The sequence below is a fragment of the Carcharhinus amblyrhynchos genome, chromosome 1 (assembly GCF_965287045.1).
Source record: "Carcharhinus amblyrhynchos chromosome 1, sCarAmb.v2.hapA, whole genome shotgun sequence".
NCBI lineage: Eukaryota > Metazoa > Chordata > Chondrichthyes > Carcharhiniformes > Carcharhinidae > Carcharhinus > Carcharhinus amblyrhynchos.
The window spans coordinates 137,148,467-137,167,758 of NC_137324.1; the positions used below are offsets into that span (position 1 = coordinate 137,148,467).

The 19,292-nt window shown below is 41.8% G+C and overlaps 1 protein-coding gene across 5 annotated transcripts in view; it reads left to right on the forward strand.

The window, feature by feature from the left end:
* smad1 (SMAD family member 1) overlaps positions 1–19,292 on the forward strand; it is a 145,941-nt gene that overhangs the window by 122,263 nt on the left and 4,386 nt on the right. For all 5 annotated transcript variants that reach the window (XM_080193244.1, XM_080193264.1, XM_080193271.1 and 2 more), the window contains one exon: positions 6,733–6,989. In XM_080193244.1, coding sequence (XP_080049370.1) covers positions 6,733–6,989 — 257 coding nt within the window. The remainder of the gene's footprint in view (positions 1–6,732; positions 6,990–19,292) is intronic.

A 19,292-nucleotide genomic window follows, 5' to 3' on the forward strand; every position in this document is an offset into this window, starting at 1 on the left:
CCAAGAGCGTTTCTTGAAACAGTATGTGGATAGTCTTACAATAGGAGGGACCATACTGGACCTTGTACTGGCAAATGAGCCTGGTCAGGTGACTGACCTTTCAGTGAAACAGCATTTTGGAAACAGTGATCAGAACTGCTCAAGTTTTAAGATAGCTATGAATAAGGTATTAAATTGGAGGAGGGCAAATTGCGACAGTATTAGGAAGGAGCTAGTGAGAATTAATTGGGAGCAGCTGATATGGGGCAAGTCCACAATTGACATGTGGAAGTTGTTTGAAGACCAGCACCTTCCAGTAAGGAGGAAGACAAGGATGGCAAGATCAGGAATCCATGGATAACGAAGGAAGTTGTGAATTTAGTTAAAAGGAGAAAGGAAGCATATGTAAGGTTTAGGAAGCTAAAATCGGACAGAATCTGTGAGGAATATAAAGAAACATAGAAACTAGAAGCAGGAGTAGGCCATTCATCTTGATCGTGGTTGATCATTGAATTTAATATCCTGACCCTCCCTTCCTTCCACATCCTATGACCCGTTTAGCAACAAGAGCATATTTAATTTCTTTTTGAAATCACACAACGTTTTGGCATTCCACACATTCACCATCCTGTGGGTGGAAGAAGTTTCTCCTCACATCAGTTCTAAAAGGTTTACCCCTTATCCTGAAACTATGACTCCTAATTCTGGATTCCCCCAGCCATCTGGAACATTCTTTCTGAATCTACCCTGTCGAACCCTGTCAGAACTTTGAGTTTCTATGAGATCCTCTCTCACTCTTTGAAACTGTACTGAAAAGAATCCTAACTGACTTAGTGTCTCCTCATATGACAGACCTGCCATCCCAGGAATTAGCCTCGTAAACCTTTGCTGTACTCCCTCTATAACAAGGAAATCCTTCCTCAGTCAAGGACACTGAAGCTGTACACAATACTCCAGATGTGGACTCTCCAACACCCGATACGATTGCAGCAAAACATCCCTATCCCTATACTTGAATCCCCTTGCTATGAAGGCCAACATACCATTTGTCTTCTTTACTGCCTGCTGTACCTGCATGCTTGCTTTGAGCATTTGATACACGAGGTCGCCAAAGTCTCTCAGTTTACACCCATTCAAGTAATTTGTCTTCCTGTTATTGTTACCAAAGTGGATAACCTCACATTTATCCGTATTATTTTGCATCTGCTATGCAGATGCTCTCATGTTCAGCCTGTTCCAAATGTGGATGCATCTCTGCATTCTCCTCATAGCTCACCCTTCCATCCAACTTTGTGTCATCTGCAAATTTGGAGATAATACATTGTTTCCTCTTCCAAATCATTAATACATAATGTGACTAGTTGAGGTCCTAGCACAGATTCCTGCGGAACCTCACTCGTCACTGACTACCAATCAGAAAAGGACTCATTTATGCCAACTTTTTGCTTTCTATCTGCTAACTAGCTTACTATCTGTCTCAAGACATGACCTGCAAATGCCATGTGCTTTAATTTTACTTAGTAGTCTTTATGTGACACTTGTCGAAAGCCTTCTGAAAGTTTAAATAAACCACATCCATTCATTCTCTTCAGTCAACTCTACTAGTTACATCCTCAAAAGATTCCAAGTAGATTCATCAAGCATGACTTCTCTATTGTAAATCCATGCTGACTTTGTCTGATTATACTACTGCCTTCCAAATGCTGAGTTAATGCTTTCCTCTAGCAGGAAAGCACTCGAGCAGGGAATTAGGAGAGCGAAGAAGGGCCATGAAATGACCTTGGCAAGTAGGGTTAAAGAGAATCCAAAGGCATTTTATACACAAGGGTAGCTAGGAAGAGGTTAGAACTATTCGAGGATAAAGGAAAATGAGGGGAGATTTGATAGAGGTGTATAAGATTTTGATGGGTATAGATAGTGAATGCAAGCAGGCTTTTTCCACTGAGGCTAGGGGAGAGAAAAAAACCAGAGGGCATGGGTTAAGGGTGAAAGGAGAAAAGTTTAAAGGGAATATTGGGGGGGCTTCTTCACGCAGAGTGGTGGGAGTGTGGAATGAGCTGCCGGATAAAGTGGTAAATGTGGGGTCACTTTTAACATTTAAGAAAAACTTGGACAGGTTTATGGATGAGAGGGGTGTGGAGAGATATGGTTCAAGTGCAGGTTAGTAAGACTAGACAAAAAATGGTTCAGCACAGACAAGAAGGTCCAAAAGGCCTGTTTCTGAGCTGTAATTTTCTATGGTTTTCTGTGGAGGGAATTTGTAGTTGGAGGCTGAGGTTGTGGCTGAAATCCTAAATGAACACTTTGCATCAGTGATCACCGAGGAGAAGAATATGGAGGACGGCAAGATTAGTGTGTAGTATGCAAATATGATAGGGCATTTTGAAATTAATAAAGAAGTGATGTTAGGTCTCTTGAAGCACATTAAGATGGATAAGTCTCCAGGGCCCAATGGTATCCGTCCCAGGTTATTGAGAGAGAAGATTGCTGGGGCCCTGACAAAGACCTTTGTATCCTTGCTAGCCACTGGAGAGGTCCCAGAAGACTGTCAAGTACCTAATGTTTTTTCCCCTGTTCAAGAAAGGAAAAAGAGATAATTCAGGAAATTATAAACCGGTGAGTCTCAGATCAGTGTTTAAGAAACTATTGGAGAGGATTCTTAGGGATAGGATTTATGTGCATTTGAAAAAGCATGGCCTAATTAGCAAAAGTCAGCACAGCTTTGTGTTGGGCAGGTCATGTCTTAGTGGCTTGATTGATGTTTTTGAGGAGGTGATGAAGGTGATCGATGACAATAGAGCAGTGGATGTTGTCTACATGCATTTTAGTAAGGCTTTCAACAAGGTCCCTCATGATAGATTCATCCAGAAGATTAAGATGCATGGGATCCACAGTGACTTGGCTGCTTGGATTCAGAATTGGCTTGCTCGTTCAGAGAATAGTGGTGGAAGGGTATTTTTCTGGCTGGGGATTGGTGACTAATGGTGTTCTGCGGGGATTGTTCTGGGACCTCTGCTGTTTGTGATATATATATATATATATATATGACTTGGATGAAAACATACATGAGGGGGTTAGTAAGTTTGCAGATGACATAGCTAGGTGGCGTTGTGAATAGCGTAGAAGGTTGTCAAAAGGATACGTTATGGTATAGATCAGTTGTAGATATGGGACAGCCCAGTGACGCAGTGGTCAGCACTGCTGCCAGTCAGCATCAGGAACCCCAGTTCAATTCCAGCTTTGGGTCGCTTTCTGTGTGGAGTTTGTTCTTCCTCCTCGTGTCTGCATGGGTTTCGTTCGGATGCTCCGGTTTCCTCCCACAGTCCAAAGATGTGCAGGTTAGGTTAATTGGCCATGCTAAATTGACCCTAGTGTCAGGGAGATTAGCAGGATAAATGTGTGGGGTTACGGGAATAGAGCTTGGGCGGGATGTGGTCAGTACAGACTTGATGGGCTGAATGGCCTCCTCCTGTACTGTAGAATTCTATGATATAGGTGAAGAAAAGAAGTTTAATCCAGGTAAGTGTGAGGTTCTGCACTTTGGGAGATCAAAGTTAAGGTTGAGTATATAGTTAATGGCAAAACCCCAAGCAACATTGATGTACAGAGGGATCTTGAGGTCCAAGTCCATAGCTCCCTGAAAGTGGCCACACAAGTAGATAGGGTGATAACAAAGACCTTTGGCATGGTTGCCATTATTGGTCAGGGCACTGAGTATTAGAGTCAGGATATCGTGTTGTAGCTTTTCAAAATTGTGATTAGGCTGCACTTTTAAGTATTTTGAGTATTGCATTCAGTTCTGGTCTCCACATTACAGGAAGGATGTGGAGTTTTTGGAGAGGGTGCAGAAGTGGTTTACCAGGATGCTGCCTGGCTTAAAGGATATGAGCTATAAGAAGAGGCTGGACCCGTTGAAGTGGTGGAGGCTGCCTCGCTAAATATTTTTAAGAAGCGGGTTGATGGGTTTTTGATAAGAGAGGGGATTAAGGGTTATGGGGAGAGGGCGGGAAAGTGGAACTGAGCCACGACAGATCAGCCATGATCTTATTGAATGGCGGGGCAGGCTCGAAGGGCCAGATGGCCTACTCCTGCTCCTATTTCTTATGTTCTTATGTTCTTATGTTTTCTCTGGAGCTGCAGAGGTTGAGAGGAGGTGCAGTGATAAGGTTGACAGTCAGAACTTTCTCCCAGAGTTGAAATGTCAAATACTAGGGAGCATGCATTTAAGGTGAGAGGGGGAATGTACAAGGGAGATGTGAGGAGCAAGTTTTTTTACAGTGTGGTAGGTGTCCAGGATTTGCTGCCGGGATGGTAGTGGAGGCAGATACAATAGGGACGTTTAGGGGGCTTTTAGATAAGCATAAGAATTTGTATGGAAGAAAGGAATATGGACCAAGGGCAAGCAGAAGAGATTAGTTTAATTTGGCATCATGTTCGGCACTATGTTATGGGCCAAATGGCCTGTTCCTGTACTGTACTGTGTTCTATGTTTTTCTCTTTATATACCTATAGAAACTTTTTACTTTCTATATTCCTCGCTAGCTTACTTTCATACTCTATTTCCCCTTCTTAATCAATTACCTGGTCCTCTTTTGCTGAATTTTAAATTACTCCCAATCCTCGGGTCTATTGCTTTTTCTTTCTGATTTGTATGCTTCTTCTTTGACTCTAATTCTGTCTCAAATTTCCCTTGTAAGCCATGGTTTAGCCATAGTTCCCTTACCACTCTTGCACCAAACAGGAATAAAGGAAGTTTGGAGTTCACCTATTCATTCCTTAAATGCCTGCCCACTGTCCTTCCTTTCAGTAATGTTTCCCAGTCCATCGTAGCCATGTCGTGCCTCATTACCATCATAGTTACCTTTATTGAGATTCAGGACCCTCGTCTCAGAGTCAGCCACATCACTCTCCATCTTGACAAAGAATTCCATCATATTATGGTCACTCATTTCCTAGCGTTCTTTCATAACTAAATTGCCAATGAATCGTTTCTCGTTGTACAATTCCCAGTCGAAGATGGCCTGTTCCCTTGTTGTTTCCTCAATGTATTGGCCCAGCAAACTATCCCGTATACATTTCAGAAATTCCTCCTCTATGGTACTATGATTAATTTGACTCTCCAATCTATATGCAGATTAAAGTCACCTATAATTACAGATGTTCCTTTAACACATGCATCTGTAATGGATTTCCTGTCTGATACTATTCCCAACATTACCACTACAGTTTGGTGGCCTGTATATCACTCTCAAATGTTTTTTGCTCCTTTGTGTTTCTTAATTCGACCCATATAGATTCCACATCATCTCTGCTAAAATATTTCATCAACATTCTATCAATATCGTCTTTAATCAACAATGCAACTCTACCAGCTTTTCCTTTCTATCGGTCATTCCTAAACGCTGAATAGCCCTCAATGTTTAGTTGCCATCCTTGGTCATCTTGGAACCGTGTCTCTGTAATGCCAATTATACTATACCCCTTTACATCTATCTGTGCAACCAGTTCATCCATTTTGTTTCCAGTACCCTGAGCGTTCAGATACAAAACGTTTTTACATTTCTTGTCCTGTTCTTATTATTTTTGACTGTATCCATATCTGACTCTGGCCCTTGATATCTCTGCTTGTCACTTTTATTTTTCTCCTTGTTGTTCTGCTCCTACCCAGGTGTAACTCATCCAGTTTGTACAGGTCCCATCTCTCTGGAACTGGTCCCAATGCCCCAGGAATCTGAAATTCTCCTCCTTACACATCTTTTCAGCCATGTATTCAAAGAAAAAATATATTCATCCTATATATCCTGCTGTTTCTACTCTGACTAGCACGTGGCACTGGTAGTAACTGTGAGATAACTACCTTTTGAGGTCCTACTTTTTAGCTTGTTTCCTGACTCCCTTTATTCTGCTTTTAAGATCTCATCGCCTTTTTTTACCTATGTCATTTATACAAATGTGTACCACAACCACTGACTGTTCACCCTCCCCTTTGAGAATGTCCTGTAACTGGTCTGAGACATACTTGACCCTAGCACCTGGGTGGCAACATACTATCCCAGAATCTGATTTGCAGCCACAGAAATGTCAACCTATCCCCCTTACAATTGAATCCCCTACAAGAAGTATTGCATTTCTATTCCTATTGCTCCTCCCCTGTGCAGCAGAGCCAACAATGATGCTATGAATCTGGCTGCTGCTGTTACCCCTCAATAGTATCCAAAATGAGATATCTGTTTTGCAAGAGAATAACCACAGGAGAAATGAGATGAAGCAAACAGTATTTTCCCTCATCCAGGTAAAACCAAGACCAAAATACTTCAAAACTGAGGATGAAAAAAGACAACATTCTGCTTTTCAAAACATGGTGTGGGATCACACTTCTTTTAAGTTGAAAGCTAATACTTCTGACAGTGCAATATAGTATGCACTGATCATCTGTGAGCCTTAGACAGAGAAAAGTAACTTGCACTATTGACACAACACTTAAGTACAAATGTGTTGTGCAGTAGCACACTCCATTCAAACATATGTTTGAACATTTGATGGAAGCTCCATTTTCAATAAATTGCCATACTACCTAGCTTGGGAATGTGCAGTAAATAACTTGTATTTATATCATCATATTTATATATGTATGAATATCTCAAAGGCATTTCATGATCAACAAATTTGTTTTGAAATGACGTCCTTATTAAGGCAAATAAGAGTGGTGGTTTGTAGTATGTGGAAAGCAAACCTGTGTCTGTTGATTTGCAGGTGTTCACCTTTATTATGTTGGAGGAGAGGTGTATGCTGAATGCCTGAGTGACAGTAGTATCTTTGTACAAAGTCGAAACTGCAATTATCATCATGGCTTCCATCCAACAACTGTTTGCAAGATTCCCAGTGGATGCAGTTTGAAGATCTTCAACAATCAGGAGTTTGCTCAGCTTTTGGCCCAGTCAGTAAACCATGGCTTTGAAGCGGTTTACGAGCTTACCAAGATGTGCACCATACGCATGAGTTTTGTAAAGGTAACAGAATTTGCACAGAAATTGTCCAAAGTAAAATTAATGTTTTACTAGTTTTCATTTAATGGTAAGGGAAACTGGATTAAGTACACAAAGGAGAAAACAGTAAAAGGATATGTTGATGGAGTAAGATGAAGTAAATAGTGGGAAGAGGCTCATGTGGAGCACAAACACCCAAGTAAGGGGGAAAGGAAAAGGTGTGAAACTTCTAGGCTGAAAGTCCTGTTCTGTGCTATAAAATTCTATGTAGTTGATATTTAGTCATGAGTAGTTATATTTTACAAAGATATCCATTTTTATTCTTCTTATGCTTCTTATGGGGTTCCTAACAATAGGGGTGTTATGCAAATAGAATTACCCAAGATATTGACTTAAATGTTTTGTAGCAGTGGTGGGATCTGGCACTCCAGGGTCTTGCTGTACCAGGAAGAGATCTCTAATAGTCTTGGAGTATTTTGAAGGGAACGCATGATTTTAGAAATGTTAGGGGTTTTTTGGGTTCAGGGATTGCTGAAAATGCTGTCTGGAGTAGTGGCTCCCAACCAGAGTGCTAGTGGCACACTGATGTGCCATGAAGGCATAGAAAATAGGAGCAGTAGGAGGCCATTAGGCTCTTCGAGCCTTCTCCGCCATACATGAGGAACATAGCTGATCATCCAACTCAGTAGCCTGATCCTGCCTTCTTATATTCTTTGATCCCTTTTGCCTCAAGTGCTATATCTCACTGCTTCTTGAAAACATATAATGTTTGGCCTCAACTCCCTGTGGTAGTAAATTCTATAGGCTGACCACTCTTTGGGTGGAGAAATTTCCCCTATCTCTGACCTAAATGGTATGCCCTGTACCCTCAGATTGTGCAAACCCCCACCCCCGGGAACATCCTTCTTGTATCTACCCTGTCTAGTCCTGTTAGAATTTTATATGTTTCAATGAGATCCCCTCTCCGCCTCTCGCTCTTTAAAACTGCGGCGAATATAATCCAAGCCAATTCAGTCTCTCCTCGTATGTCAGTCCTGATATCCCAGAAATCATTCAGACTCTGCACTCCCTATAGAGCAAGAACATCCTTCCTCAGATAAGGAGGAAAAAACTGCACACAGTATTCCAGGTGTGGCCTTACCAAGGCCGTGTATAATTGCAGCAAGATGTCACTGTTCCCGCATTCAAATCCTCTCGCTATGAAGGTCTATGTGCCATTTGCCTTTTTTACTATCTGCTGCACCTGCATGCTCATTTCAGTGACGTGACGGTGGTGTACAAGTTGCACGTTCCCCTCTCCTAATTTATGGCTATTCAGATGGTAATCTGCCTTCCTGTTTTTGCCACCGAAGTGGATAACCTCTCATTTATCCAAATTATACTGCATCTGCCAATCATTTAAACATTCACTCAACTTGTCCAAGCCGCACTAAATGATCTCTGCATCCTCCTCACAGCTCACTCTCCCACTCGGCTCATCTGCAGATTTGGAGATATAACATTTAGTTCCCTAAATCATTAATATATATCGTGAATAGCTGCGGTCCCAGCATTGATCCCTGCTGCACCCCACTAGTCACTGCCATTTGGAAAAAGACGCCAACCAGTTTTCTATCCATCTCAGAAAACTACTCTCCCCACCCCCCCCCCCCCCAACTTTCCATGTGCTTTAATTTTACACATTAATCTCTTATGTGGGACTTTATTTGCACTTTCAGAAGGCTTTTGACAAACTACATCAACTGGCTCCCCTTCGTTTATTCTACTAGTTATATCATTGTAGAATTCCAGGACATTTGTCGAGCATGATTATCCTTCCATAAATCCACGCTGACTCTGTCTGATCCTGCCACTGTTGTCCAAGTGTTTTGCTATCAAATCTTTAGTAATGGATTCTAGAATTTTCTCCACTACCAACATCAGGCTTACTGGTCTATAATTCCCTGTTTTCTCTCTATCTCCCATTTTAAATAGTGGGTTTACATTAAATACCCCTCCAAACTATAGGAACTGTTCCAGAGTCCATAGAATCTTAGAAATTGACCATCAATACATCCACAATTTCTCAGCCCATTTCCTTAAGTACTCTGGGATGTAGATTTTCAGGCACTGGGGATTTATTGGCCTTCAATCCCATCACTCCCCAACACCATTTCTGTATTAATATTGATCTCCTTCAGTTCCTTCCTCTCACTAAACCCTATGTTCCACTACATTTCTGGTATCTTATTTGTGTCCTCATTTGTGAAAGCAGAACCAAAGAATGAAATCAGTTGGTCAGCCATTTCTTTGTTCCCCATTATAAATTCACTGTTTCTGATTTTAAATGACCTACATTTGTCTTCACCAGTCTTCTTCTGCTCACAAACCGTATAAAACTTTTGCCATTGGTTTTTATGTTCACCCTAAGCTTACTGTTGTACTCTAGTTTCCCCATAATCAATCCCTTGGCCCTCCATGCTGAATTCTAAACTGCTCCCAATCCTCGGATTTGTTGCTTTTCTTGGGCAATTATGTGCCTCTCCCTTGGATCTAATACTACCGCTAATTCCCCTTGTAGGCCATTGTTTTGCCATCTTTCCAGTTTTACTTTTGCTGCAGACCACCCCCCCCCCCCCCCCCCAAAAACAGGGTGAAAAGAAATTCAAAATTATGACAAAGTTAACCTTCCTTTTCAGTTATGTGGTTGCCTTTTCCAAGACCTGATGAACCTTGGGCCTCCCACATGTGCCGTAGTTGGGAAAGAGCCGCACGTGTGTGGTTTAGACTTTTTATGTTGGTCAGGCCCATGCACAAATCCAACAGGATTTGGAGCTGAAGGCAAAGATCCATGCACCTGCACAAAAAGCAAAAACTCAAAGGGTGCAAAAACCCTGGAAGAAGTAAGAGAAACAGGGCAAGATTGAAAAAAAGCTGAGAGGACAGGGAGAAGTTTTAAAAACAAAGTTCCTAGTAAGGGAAGAAAATAGAAAATGGGGAGGTCTGCCTCAAATTATTTTTAATCGATAATCAAGGAAGAAATAGTGAGACATCTGGATATAAATTGTCCCATTGGGAAGATGCAGCATGGGTTCATGAAGGGCAGGTCATATTTGACTCATTTGGTGGAATTCTTTGAAAACATTACGTGCGCAGTGGACAATGGGAAACCTGTGGATGTGGTATATCTGGATTCCCTGAAGGCATTTGACAAGGTGCCATACCAACGCCTGCTGCATAAGATAAAGGTGCATGGTGTTGCAGGTAGTGTATTAGCATGGACAGAGGATTGGCTATTTAACATAAAGCATAGAGTGGATAGAAGGATGGTAGATGAAGGCCGTAATGCGATTACTGTCACTAGAGAGGTAGTGCTTGATAGACTAAAGGGACTGAAGGTAGACAAGTCCCTGGGACCGGATGGAATGTGTTCCAGGGTTCTAAAAGAAATGGCAGAGGTGATAGCGGATGCCTTAGTAATTATTTATCAAAATTCGCTGGACTCCGGGGAAATGCCGGAAGATTGGAAAACAGCTAATGTTATGCCGTTGTTTAAAAAAGGTAGCAGACAAAAGGCAGGGAATTATAGGCCGGTTAGTTTAATGTCTGTAGTTGGAAAAATACTAGAATCCGTCATCAAAGGAGAAATAGCGAGGCACCTAGAAAAGAATGGTTTGATCAAGCAGACACAGCACGGATTTGTTAAGGGGAAGTCGTGTTTTAAGAATTTATTGGATTTCTATGAGGATGTGACTAGTGCGGTAGATAGAGGGGAACCGGTGGATGTGGTGTTTTTAGATTTCCAAAAGGCATTTAATAAGGTGTCTCACAAAAGGTTGCTGCAAAAGGTTAGGTTGCACGAAGTTGGGGGTAAGGTGTTAGCGTGGATAGAGGATTGGCTGTCTAATAGGAAGCAGAGAGTTGGAATCAATGGGTGCTATTCTGGTTGGCGGTTGGTGACTAGTGGAGTGCTGCAGGGATTGGTGCTGGGGCCTCAACTGTTTACCATTTACATAGATGATCTGGAGGAGGGGACTGAATGTAGGGTGACGAAATTTGCTGATGACACGAAGATGAGTGGAAAAGCAAATTGCATGGAGGGTGTGGAAAGTCTGCCGAGAGATCTGGATAGGCTGAGCGAGTGGGCGAGGACCTGGCAGATGGAGTATAGTGTTAGCAAGTGTGAGGTTATCCACTTTGGTAGAAATAATAGTAGGAGGGATTATTATTTAAAAGGCGAAAAGCTGTAGTATGCTACAGTGCAGAGGGACCTGGGGGTCCTTGTGCACGAATCACAAAAACCCAGTCTGCAGGTGCAGCAGGTGATGAAGAAGGCGAATGGAATGTTGGTCTTTATAGTGAGGGGGATAGAATATAAAAGTAGGGAGGTCTTGCTGCAACTGTACAGGGTACTGGTGAGGCCATAGCTGGAGTACTGTGTGCAGTTTTGTTCGCCGCACTTGTGGAAAGATATATTGGCCTTGGAGGGAGTGCAGAGAAGGTTGATTAGGCTGATACTGGAGATAAGGGGGTTAGCCTATGAGGAGAGACTGAATAGACTGGGTCTGTACTTGTTGGAGTTTAGAAGGCTGAGGGGGATCTTGTAGAGATGTATAAGATAATGAAGGGGATGGATAGGGTAGAGGTAGAGAGATTCTTCCCGCTTAGAAAGGATAGCAGGACTAGAGGGCACAGCCTCAAGAAAAGGGGGAGGGGGGAGTGCAGTTTAGATCAGAGTTGAGGAGGAACTTCTTCACTCAAAGGGTGGTGAATCTCTGGAATTCTCTGCCCATTGAAGTGGTGGAGGCTACCTTCCTGAATATATTTAAGTCACGGGTAAATAGGTTTCTAATAGGGGAATTAAGGGTTATGGGGAGAAAGCGGGAAAGTGGAACTGATCCACTTCAGATCAGCCATGATCTTATTGAATGGCGGGGTAGGCTCGAAGAGCTAGATGGCCTCCTCCTGCTCCTATTTCTTATGTTCTTATGGGGGTAAATGGATGTTTTTCCAATTGGCAATCAGTGACTAGTGGTGTGCCTCAGGTATCAGTGTTGGGACTGCAGTTGTTTACAATTTACATAGATGATTTGGAGTTGAGGACCAAGTAGTGTGTCAAAATTCATAAGATGAGTGGTAGAGCAAAATGTGCAGAGGACGCTGAAAGTCTGTAAAGGGATACAGATAGTCTGTGAGTGGGCAAGGATCTGGCAGATGGTGTACAATGTTGGTAAATGTGAGATCATCCATTTTGGTGGGAATAAAAGCAAAATGGACTATTATTTAAATGGTTAAAAAATTGCAGCATGCTGCTGTGCGGAGGGACTTAGGTGGCCTTGTGTATGAATCTCAAAGTTGGTTTGCAGGTGCAGCAGGTAATTAAGAAGGCAAATGGAATGCTGTTCTTCATTGCTAGAGGGATGAAATTTGAAAACAGCAAGGTTATGTTGCAACTGTATAAGGTGCAGGTGAGGCCACACCTAAAGTACCGTGTGCAGTTTTGATCTCCTTATTTGAGAAAGAATATACTTGCACTGGAGGGGGTGCAAAGGAGATTCACAAGGTTGATTCCAGAATTGAGAGGCTTGGCCTATGAGGAGAGACTGAGTGGACTGGGGCTATGTTCATTGGAATTCAGAAGAACGAGGGGAAATCTTACAGAAAAATATAAGATTATTAAGGGAATAGATAAGGTAGAAGCAGGGAAGTTGTTTCCACTGGCAGGTGAAACTAGAACTAGGGGCATGGACTCAAAATAAAGGAGAGCAGATTTAGGACTGAGTTGAGGAGGAACTTCTTCACATAAAGGGTTGTGAATCTGTGGAATTCCCTGCCCAGTGAAGCAATTGAGGCTACCTCATTGAATGTTTTTAAGACAAGGATAGATAAATTTTTGAACAATAAAGGAATTAAGGGTTATGATGGGCAGGGAGGTGGAGCTGAGTCCACAAAAAGATCAGCCATGCTCTTACTGAGTGGCGGTGCCGGTTTGAGGGGCCAGATGGCCTTCTCCTGCTTCTAGCTCTTATGTTTTTTTGTACAAGAAGTGTACAATGGTATATGAAAGGTCTAGAGGCTTGTTAAAACTGAGGGAGTTTCTGGATTTTTTTTATGATGGGAAATGTAGCAATTTAGGAGGATGGGTGGAGTTTTGGAGGATTAAGTGGAGTTGTACACTTCCTGCACCTTCCCCCATCACAATTCTGCTCATCTCTTTTCTGTGTTCCTTTTTGTACCTTGGTACAAAGGAGTTAAATAGGCTGTTTAATCCTTGAATCTGCCCTGTTGGATGAATAATGATGTTCAGTATCTCACCTTCATCTACATTGGCTGCGCATTCCTTTATACCATTTACAGTATATAATGCCAGCCATGGCTCAGTTGGCGATGCTCTTTCCTGTGAGTCAGAAGATTGTGGGTTCAAATCCCATTCCAGGCTCGACATAAACAAATCCAGATTGGCACTCCAAAGTTTGACTCTTGGACGTAAGACATTAAACCAAGGCACTGTTCTTTCAGGTGCATGTATAAGATCTCAAGGCACTATTTCAAAGAAGAACAACTTAATTATTCCTGATGTCCCAATATTTATCTCTCAACCAATATCAGTAAAAGAAAAACAGATTAACAGATTATCTGATCATTACTGAGTTCAAATTGGTTACTGTGTATCCTTCACTCCTACAATGGTTACTCAAAGATACTTGACTCTAAAGTACTTTTCAATAGCCTGAGTTTGTAAAATGGATCTTGTGTAATATTTTGGCTCACAAGAAATCTACTGATTACAAGTTTAACATTATTAATTGAGCGAACATTTTTTTTTCTGGGAGAATGTTCTGCAACTGTTGTTTGAGGTTTTTCCTAACTTCCCTCATTAATTTGGCTCTGGTTTTAAAGTTGTCCCTCTTTCCTAGACTTCTCCAACAATAGAAAAGATTTTTCTGTCCTTATCCTCATTTTATTTCAAAATCCTAAAACCACCTCTTTATTCCAGATGATATGAGCCTGCTGTAAGTAATCTCCTCCTCATCTAACTATTGGGAGTCCTTATTAACCTTATGATGAATCTGTGCTTCACAATTTACAAGATCGTACTGTACATCATCTCTAAGGTGTGGTGCGCGGAACTGCGTACAGATGCATCTATCCATGCCAGTATCGATAGGAGTGACCACTGCACAGTCCTTGTGGAGGTGAATTGAAAATAACCTCCATCGTGTTGTGTGGCACTATCACCATGCTAAATGGGACAAACTTTGAACCAATCTAGCAACTCAAGACTGGGCATCCGTAAGGCGCTGTGGGCCAGCAGCAGCAGTGGAATTGTGCTGTAGCACAATCTGCAGCCTCATGGCCCAGCGTATCCCCACTCAACCATTGGGGGATTAAGCCTGGTTCAATAGAGAGTGCAGGAGGGCATGCCAGGAGCAACACCAGGCATACCTAAAAATGAGGTGTCAACCTGCTGAAGCTACCAAACAGGACTATTTGCATGCCAAACAGCATAAACAACAACATCGTTTAGACAGAGCTAAGTGATCCCACAACTATCAGATGAGATCTAAACCCAGTTGTTAATGGTGATGCACAATTGAACAACTCACTGGAGGAGGCTCCACAAATATGGATGCTGCAAAGGCAAGGTGTCCTGATAACATTCTGGTAATAGCACTGAAGAGTTGTGCCCCAGAACCTGTCGCTGCCTTAGTCAAGCTCTTGCATCTACCCGATGATGTGGAAAATTGTTCAGGTATGTCCTGTACACAAAAAGCAGGACAAATCCAACCTGATCAATTACCATCCAATCAGCCTATTCTCGATTTATCAGTAAAGTGATGGAAGGGGTCATCGACAATGCTATCAAGCAGCACCTGCTCAGCAATAACCTGCTTGGTGATGCCCAGTTTGAGTTTTGCTAGGGTCACTCAGCTTCTGACCTCATTACAGCCGTGTTCAAACATGCACAAAAGAGCTGAATCCCAGAGGATGAGGTGAGAGTTGACAGCCTTTGACATCAACACTGCATTCGACCGAGTGTGGCATCAAAGAGCCCTAGCAAAACTGGAATCAAGGGTAATGGAGGGCAAACTCTCCGCTGGTTGGACTTGTACCTGGTATGTAGGAAGATGGTTGTGAAGCGGTCAGTCTAGCTCCAGGACACTTTTGCAGGAGTCCCTCAGGGTAGTGTCCTAGGCCCAACCATCTTTAGCTGCCTCATCAATGACCTTCCCTCCATCATAAGATCAAAAATGTGGATGTTTGCTGATGATTGCACAATTCACAATGATTCATTTTGAAGTAGTCCATGTTCAAATGCAGCAAGATCTAGACAATATCCAGGCTTGGGCTGACAAATGGCAAGAATCATTTGTGCCACACAAATGCCAGGCAACACCATCACCAATAAGAGACACTCTAACCACCACCCCTTGATATTCAATGGTGTTACTATCAATGAATTTCCCCAGTCCTTGGGGTTACCATTGACCAGCAACTTAGCTGGACTCACCACATAAACATAGTGTCTGCAAGAGCCAGTCAGAGACCAGGAACACTGTGGCAAGTAACTCACCTTCTGACTCCCCAATGCCTAACCACCATCTAAAGACATAAGTCAGGAGTGTGATGGAATATTCCCAACTTGCCTGGATGGTTGTAGTTTCAACAACACTCAAGAAGCTTGACACCATCCAGGACAAAGCAGCCCGCTTGATTGGCACCACATCTACAAATATCCACTCCCTCCGCCACCACGATCTTCAAGATGCATTGCAGCAATTCACCAAAGATCCTTAGGCAGCACCTTCCAAACCCATGACCACTTCTATCTAAAAGGACAATGGCAGAAGATACATGGGAATACCGCCACCTGCAAGTCCCCATCCAAGCCATTCACTGTACTGATTTGGAAATATATTACCATTCCTTTGCAGTCGCTGGGTCAAAATCGTGGCATTCCCTCCCTAATGGCATTGTGGATCAACCCAAAGCACATGGACTGCAACAATTCAAGAAAGCGGCTTACCACACCTTCTCATGGGCAACAAGGGATGGGCATAAATGCTGGCCAGCCAGCAATGCCCATGTCCCACGAATGAATTAAAAAAAAGTACTCCATATGTGTTATAACCAGAGCTTTGTATAGCAGTGGCAAATCTTTCTCCCCATGTTCTAGCTCATTAAAATTACATTTTTAAAGTATGACTAAAGATGTTTGACTATTACTTTTTAGTCATGGACCCTGAGTCTCTTTGGCCCTCCACTGTTCCTTGCTCATCAGCATTTAAATAATATTTAGAGTAATCCTTTATTCATCCAAAAATGAATAAGCTTATACTTTGCTAACTTGAAATTGATCTGTCACGGTTTTGCCTATTTGATCAATTAATGTATCTGCAATTTTATACTCCCATTTACACTAATTGCTATACCCCAAGATGCAAGGACTGTGGAACACAGAATCACAGTTCCGCGCAAGAGATGCGGGAGGATATGGGAGAACCTTTTTTTATGCAGCAAGTGGTAATGATCTGGAATGCGCTGCTTATGACAAAGGTGGAATCAGATACAGTGAATTATTTTAAAAACAAATTGGATGGTCATTTGAGGGAAATAAACTTGCAAGGTTATGGAGATAGAACAGGGGAATGGAAGTGACGGGATTGCTGTACAGCATGGATTTGATTTGCCAAATCGATTTCTGTGCTGTAATGATTGACTGTGGCCACCATTTTTTGTGTCATCGAACTTGGAATGGGTCTTTTGTGTCATCGAACTTGGGATGGGTCTTTTGTGTGATCTAATTCATTAATAAACATAGTTGAGACCCCAGCCTTCCAATTCAGGTATATATCAGCATTACTTTGTCATTTGCCACCTAACAAGTTTCTTAACTAGGTCTTTAATTGTGCAAATTTTAATTTAGCCTAATGGAGGAACCTTTATTGAATGCCTTCTTATAGTCCATGTAGGTTACATCCACAGACACTCCCCATTAATTCAATTACTTACTCAAAAAAATCAGTTAGCTGCCTTTTGAGTGTTAACTTCCATTTACAAACCCATATTGGCACTTTCTGATCGGTTCAGACTTCTCCATGTGTTCAATCACTCTGCCTTTTAATTATAGATTGCAATAACTTCCTCACAATACGTCTAAATTTGTAGTTTTTCTCTCTCTCACCTTTCTTAAACAATGAAGCCACATTTGAAACTTTGCAATTCATAGGAACAAGTCCAGAATTTGGGAGGTTTAGAAGAATATGGCTAAAGCCTTTGCAATTTTCTCATCTACTTCCTTTAATACTCTGTGGTGGAAACTTGCAGGTCATGGGAATTTGCCAGTCTTGCGTGCCATTTTTTTCTAATAATGTTTCCTCTGTTCACTTTAGTGAGCTCCAGTTTTTAATTCTTTATTAATTTCTCCGAAATGGTAAGTATAATTTTCTGTTCGTTTATTGTGAATAATTAATCAACACAGAATCCTGCAGTGCAGAAGGAGGCCATTTGAGTATGCACCTACAACAATCCCACCTAGGCTCCATCTCTATAGCCCTACAAAATTACCCACTAATCCCTCTAACCTACGCATTCTGGGACACTAAGGGACAATTTCGGATGGCCAATGCACTTAACCCGCATGCATATCTTTGAACATGTCTACCATTTCCCTATTTTCATTTGTAATATTACTGCAACTATTTTTAAAGGGCTCACATCACCCATTTTCTACCAAAACTGTTAGACAGTTACATGGGTAAGATGAGTATAGAGGGATATGGGCCAAATGCGGACAATTGGGACTATTTGGGGTTTTAGCAAAAGAGTGTCATGGAAAAGTTGGGCTGAAGGTCCTGTTTCCATGCTGTAAACCTCTATGACTCTATCTTTATCACTTTAAAAAAAAATCTCTCCCAATCCCTTGGCGATCTCTCTTCAGGTAGTGTGCCCTCAGAGGTCTAGCTGACCATGGGCTTCCATGTGTTATCTTCTGCAAGTTCTGTCTGACCAGGAGACTCTTCCACCCTTCTTTCTTGCCATAGGTGTGTTGGAAAGATTCAGAGGTCGACAATCAACCTGCTTGGCCATGTCATGAACATGCTTTCCATGTCCATCAAGTCCCGGGGACTTGAACCTGGAGCTTCTGGTTCAGAGGGAGGGACACTACCCACTACACCACAAGACCTCCCTTTCTTTGGATTTGCACAATATTATTTTTGGTTTTGTATACACTTTTGTTTTATATACCCTCAATTCTTCTGTAATTGATGGCAGTTTTATTTGATAGTTAGAGCTCTTTTCCTTTAGGGTTCTGTACTAAATGAAAAAACATTTGATAATCTCCCACTATATTTTTACCTGAGTTTTGACCAGTTTGCTGTTGCCAATCTCTATCATACCATTAATTATAGTATATTTACTAAGATTCCAGATTTCAGGAAGGCTAAGGTTATGATTATTGGTTAAATGTTCTATTTTAAATTATTACTATATCTGGCTTATTACAGTACCCTCTGAATATTAAGTATAGTTGTTACATGACTGACCTTTTAGTCCAGAAGCCTGGACAACTGATCCAAAGATATAGTTCAAATCCCACTATGGCATTAGAAAAGAGCTAATGTTTCAAGTCCAGATGACCCTTTGTCAAAGCTTTAACAAAAGGTTGTCTGGACTTGAAACGTCAACTTTTTTCTCTCCTTACAGATGCTGCCAGATCTGCTGAGATTTTCCAGCATTTTCTCTTTTGGGAAGCAAACTGGGAGACTGGCTTCAACTGCCAGCCCCTGTATTGAACTCAAACACATTGAACTGAACTGGATCTTGAAACAAACTGGACGTGCACTAAAACCTAAACTATATTTCAACCATTATCTCGTTATTGGAAATGTTTTTTGCAGTCTGTGTCTATCTTAGAAAGACAATCCTTGCAACTGCTGTTATGAAAAGTTTGTTTGCCTGCATTGTGTACGCTTCAGGAATGCAGTTAATTTTTAGCTAACCTTTAAACTTCTGATTCTATATGTCATCAAGTTAACAGTCAATTGATAAGCTTAGCAGAGTTAGTTGCATCAGCAAAAATATCTTAAAATGAAGTCTTTGCATAGACTGAAGTAAATAGGGTTAAGTATACATATCTCACCCAGATGCAAATGCCACCAAGTTATAAATAACATTCTAGGTTAAGTGATAAAGGTAAACTCAGCTATCTGTAGTGTTCCAAAGGCTCCCCCCCCCCCCCCCCCCCCCGCCCCCCCAATGCCTTGCCGCTGTGCTGGATTTAATTCACCTGGTTCTATTCTTATATATATAATTGTAGGCAGAATAGCACCTGCAATGGTTTCT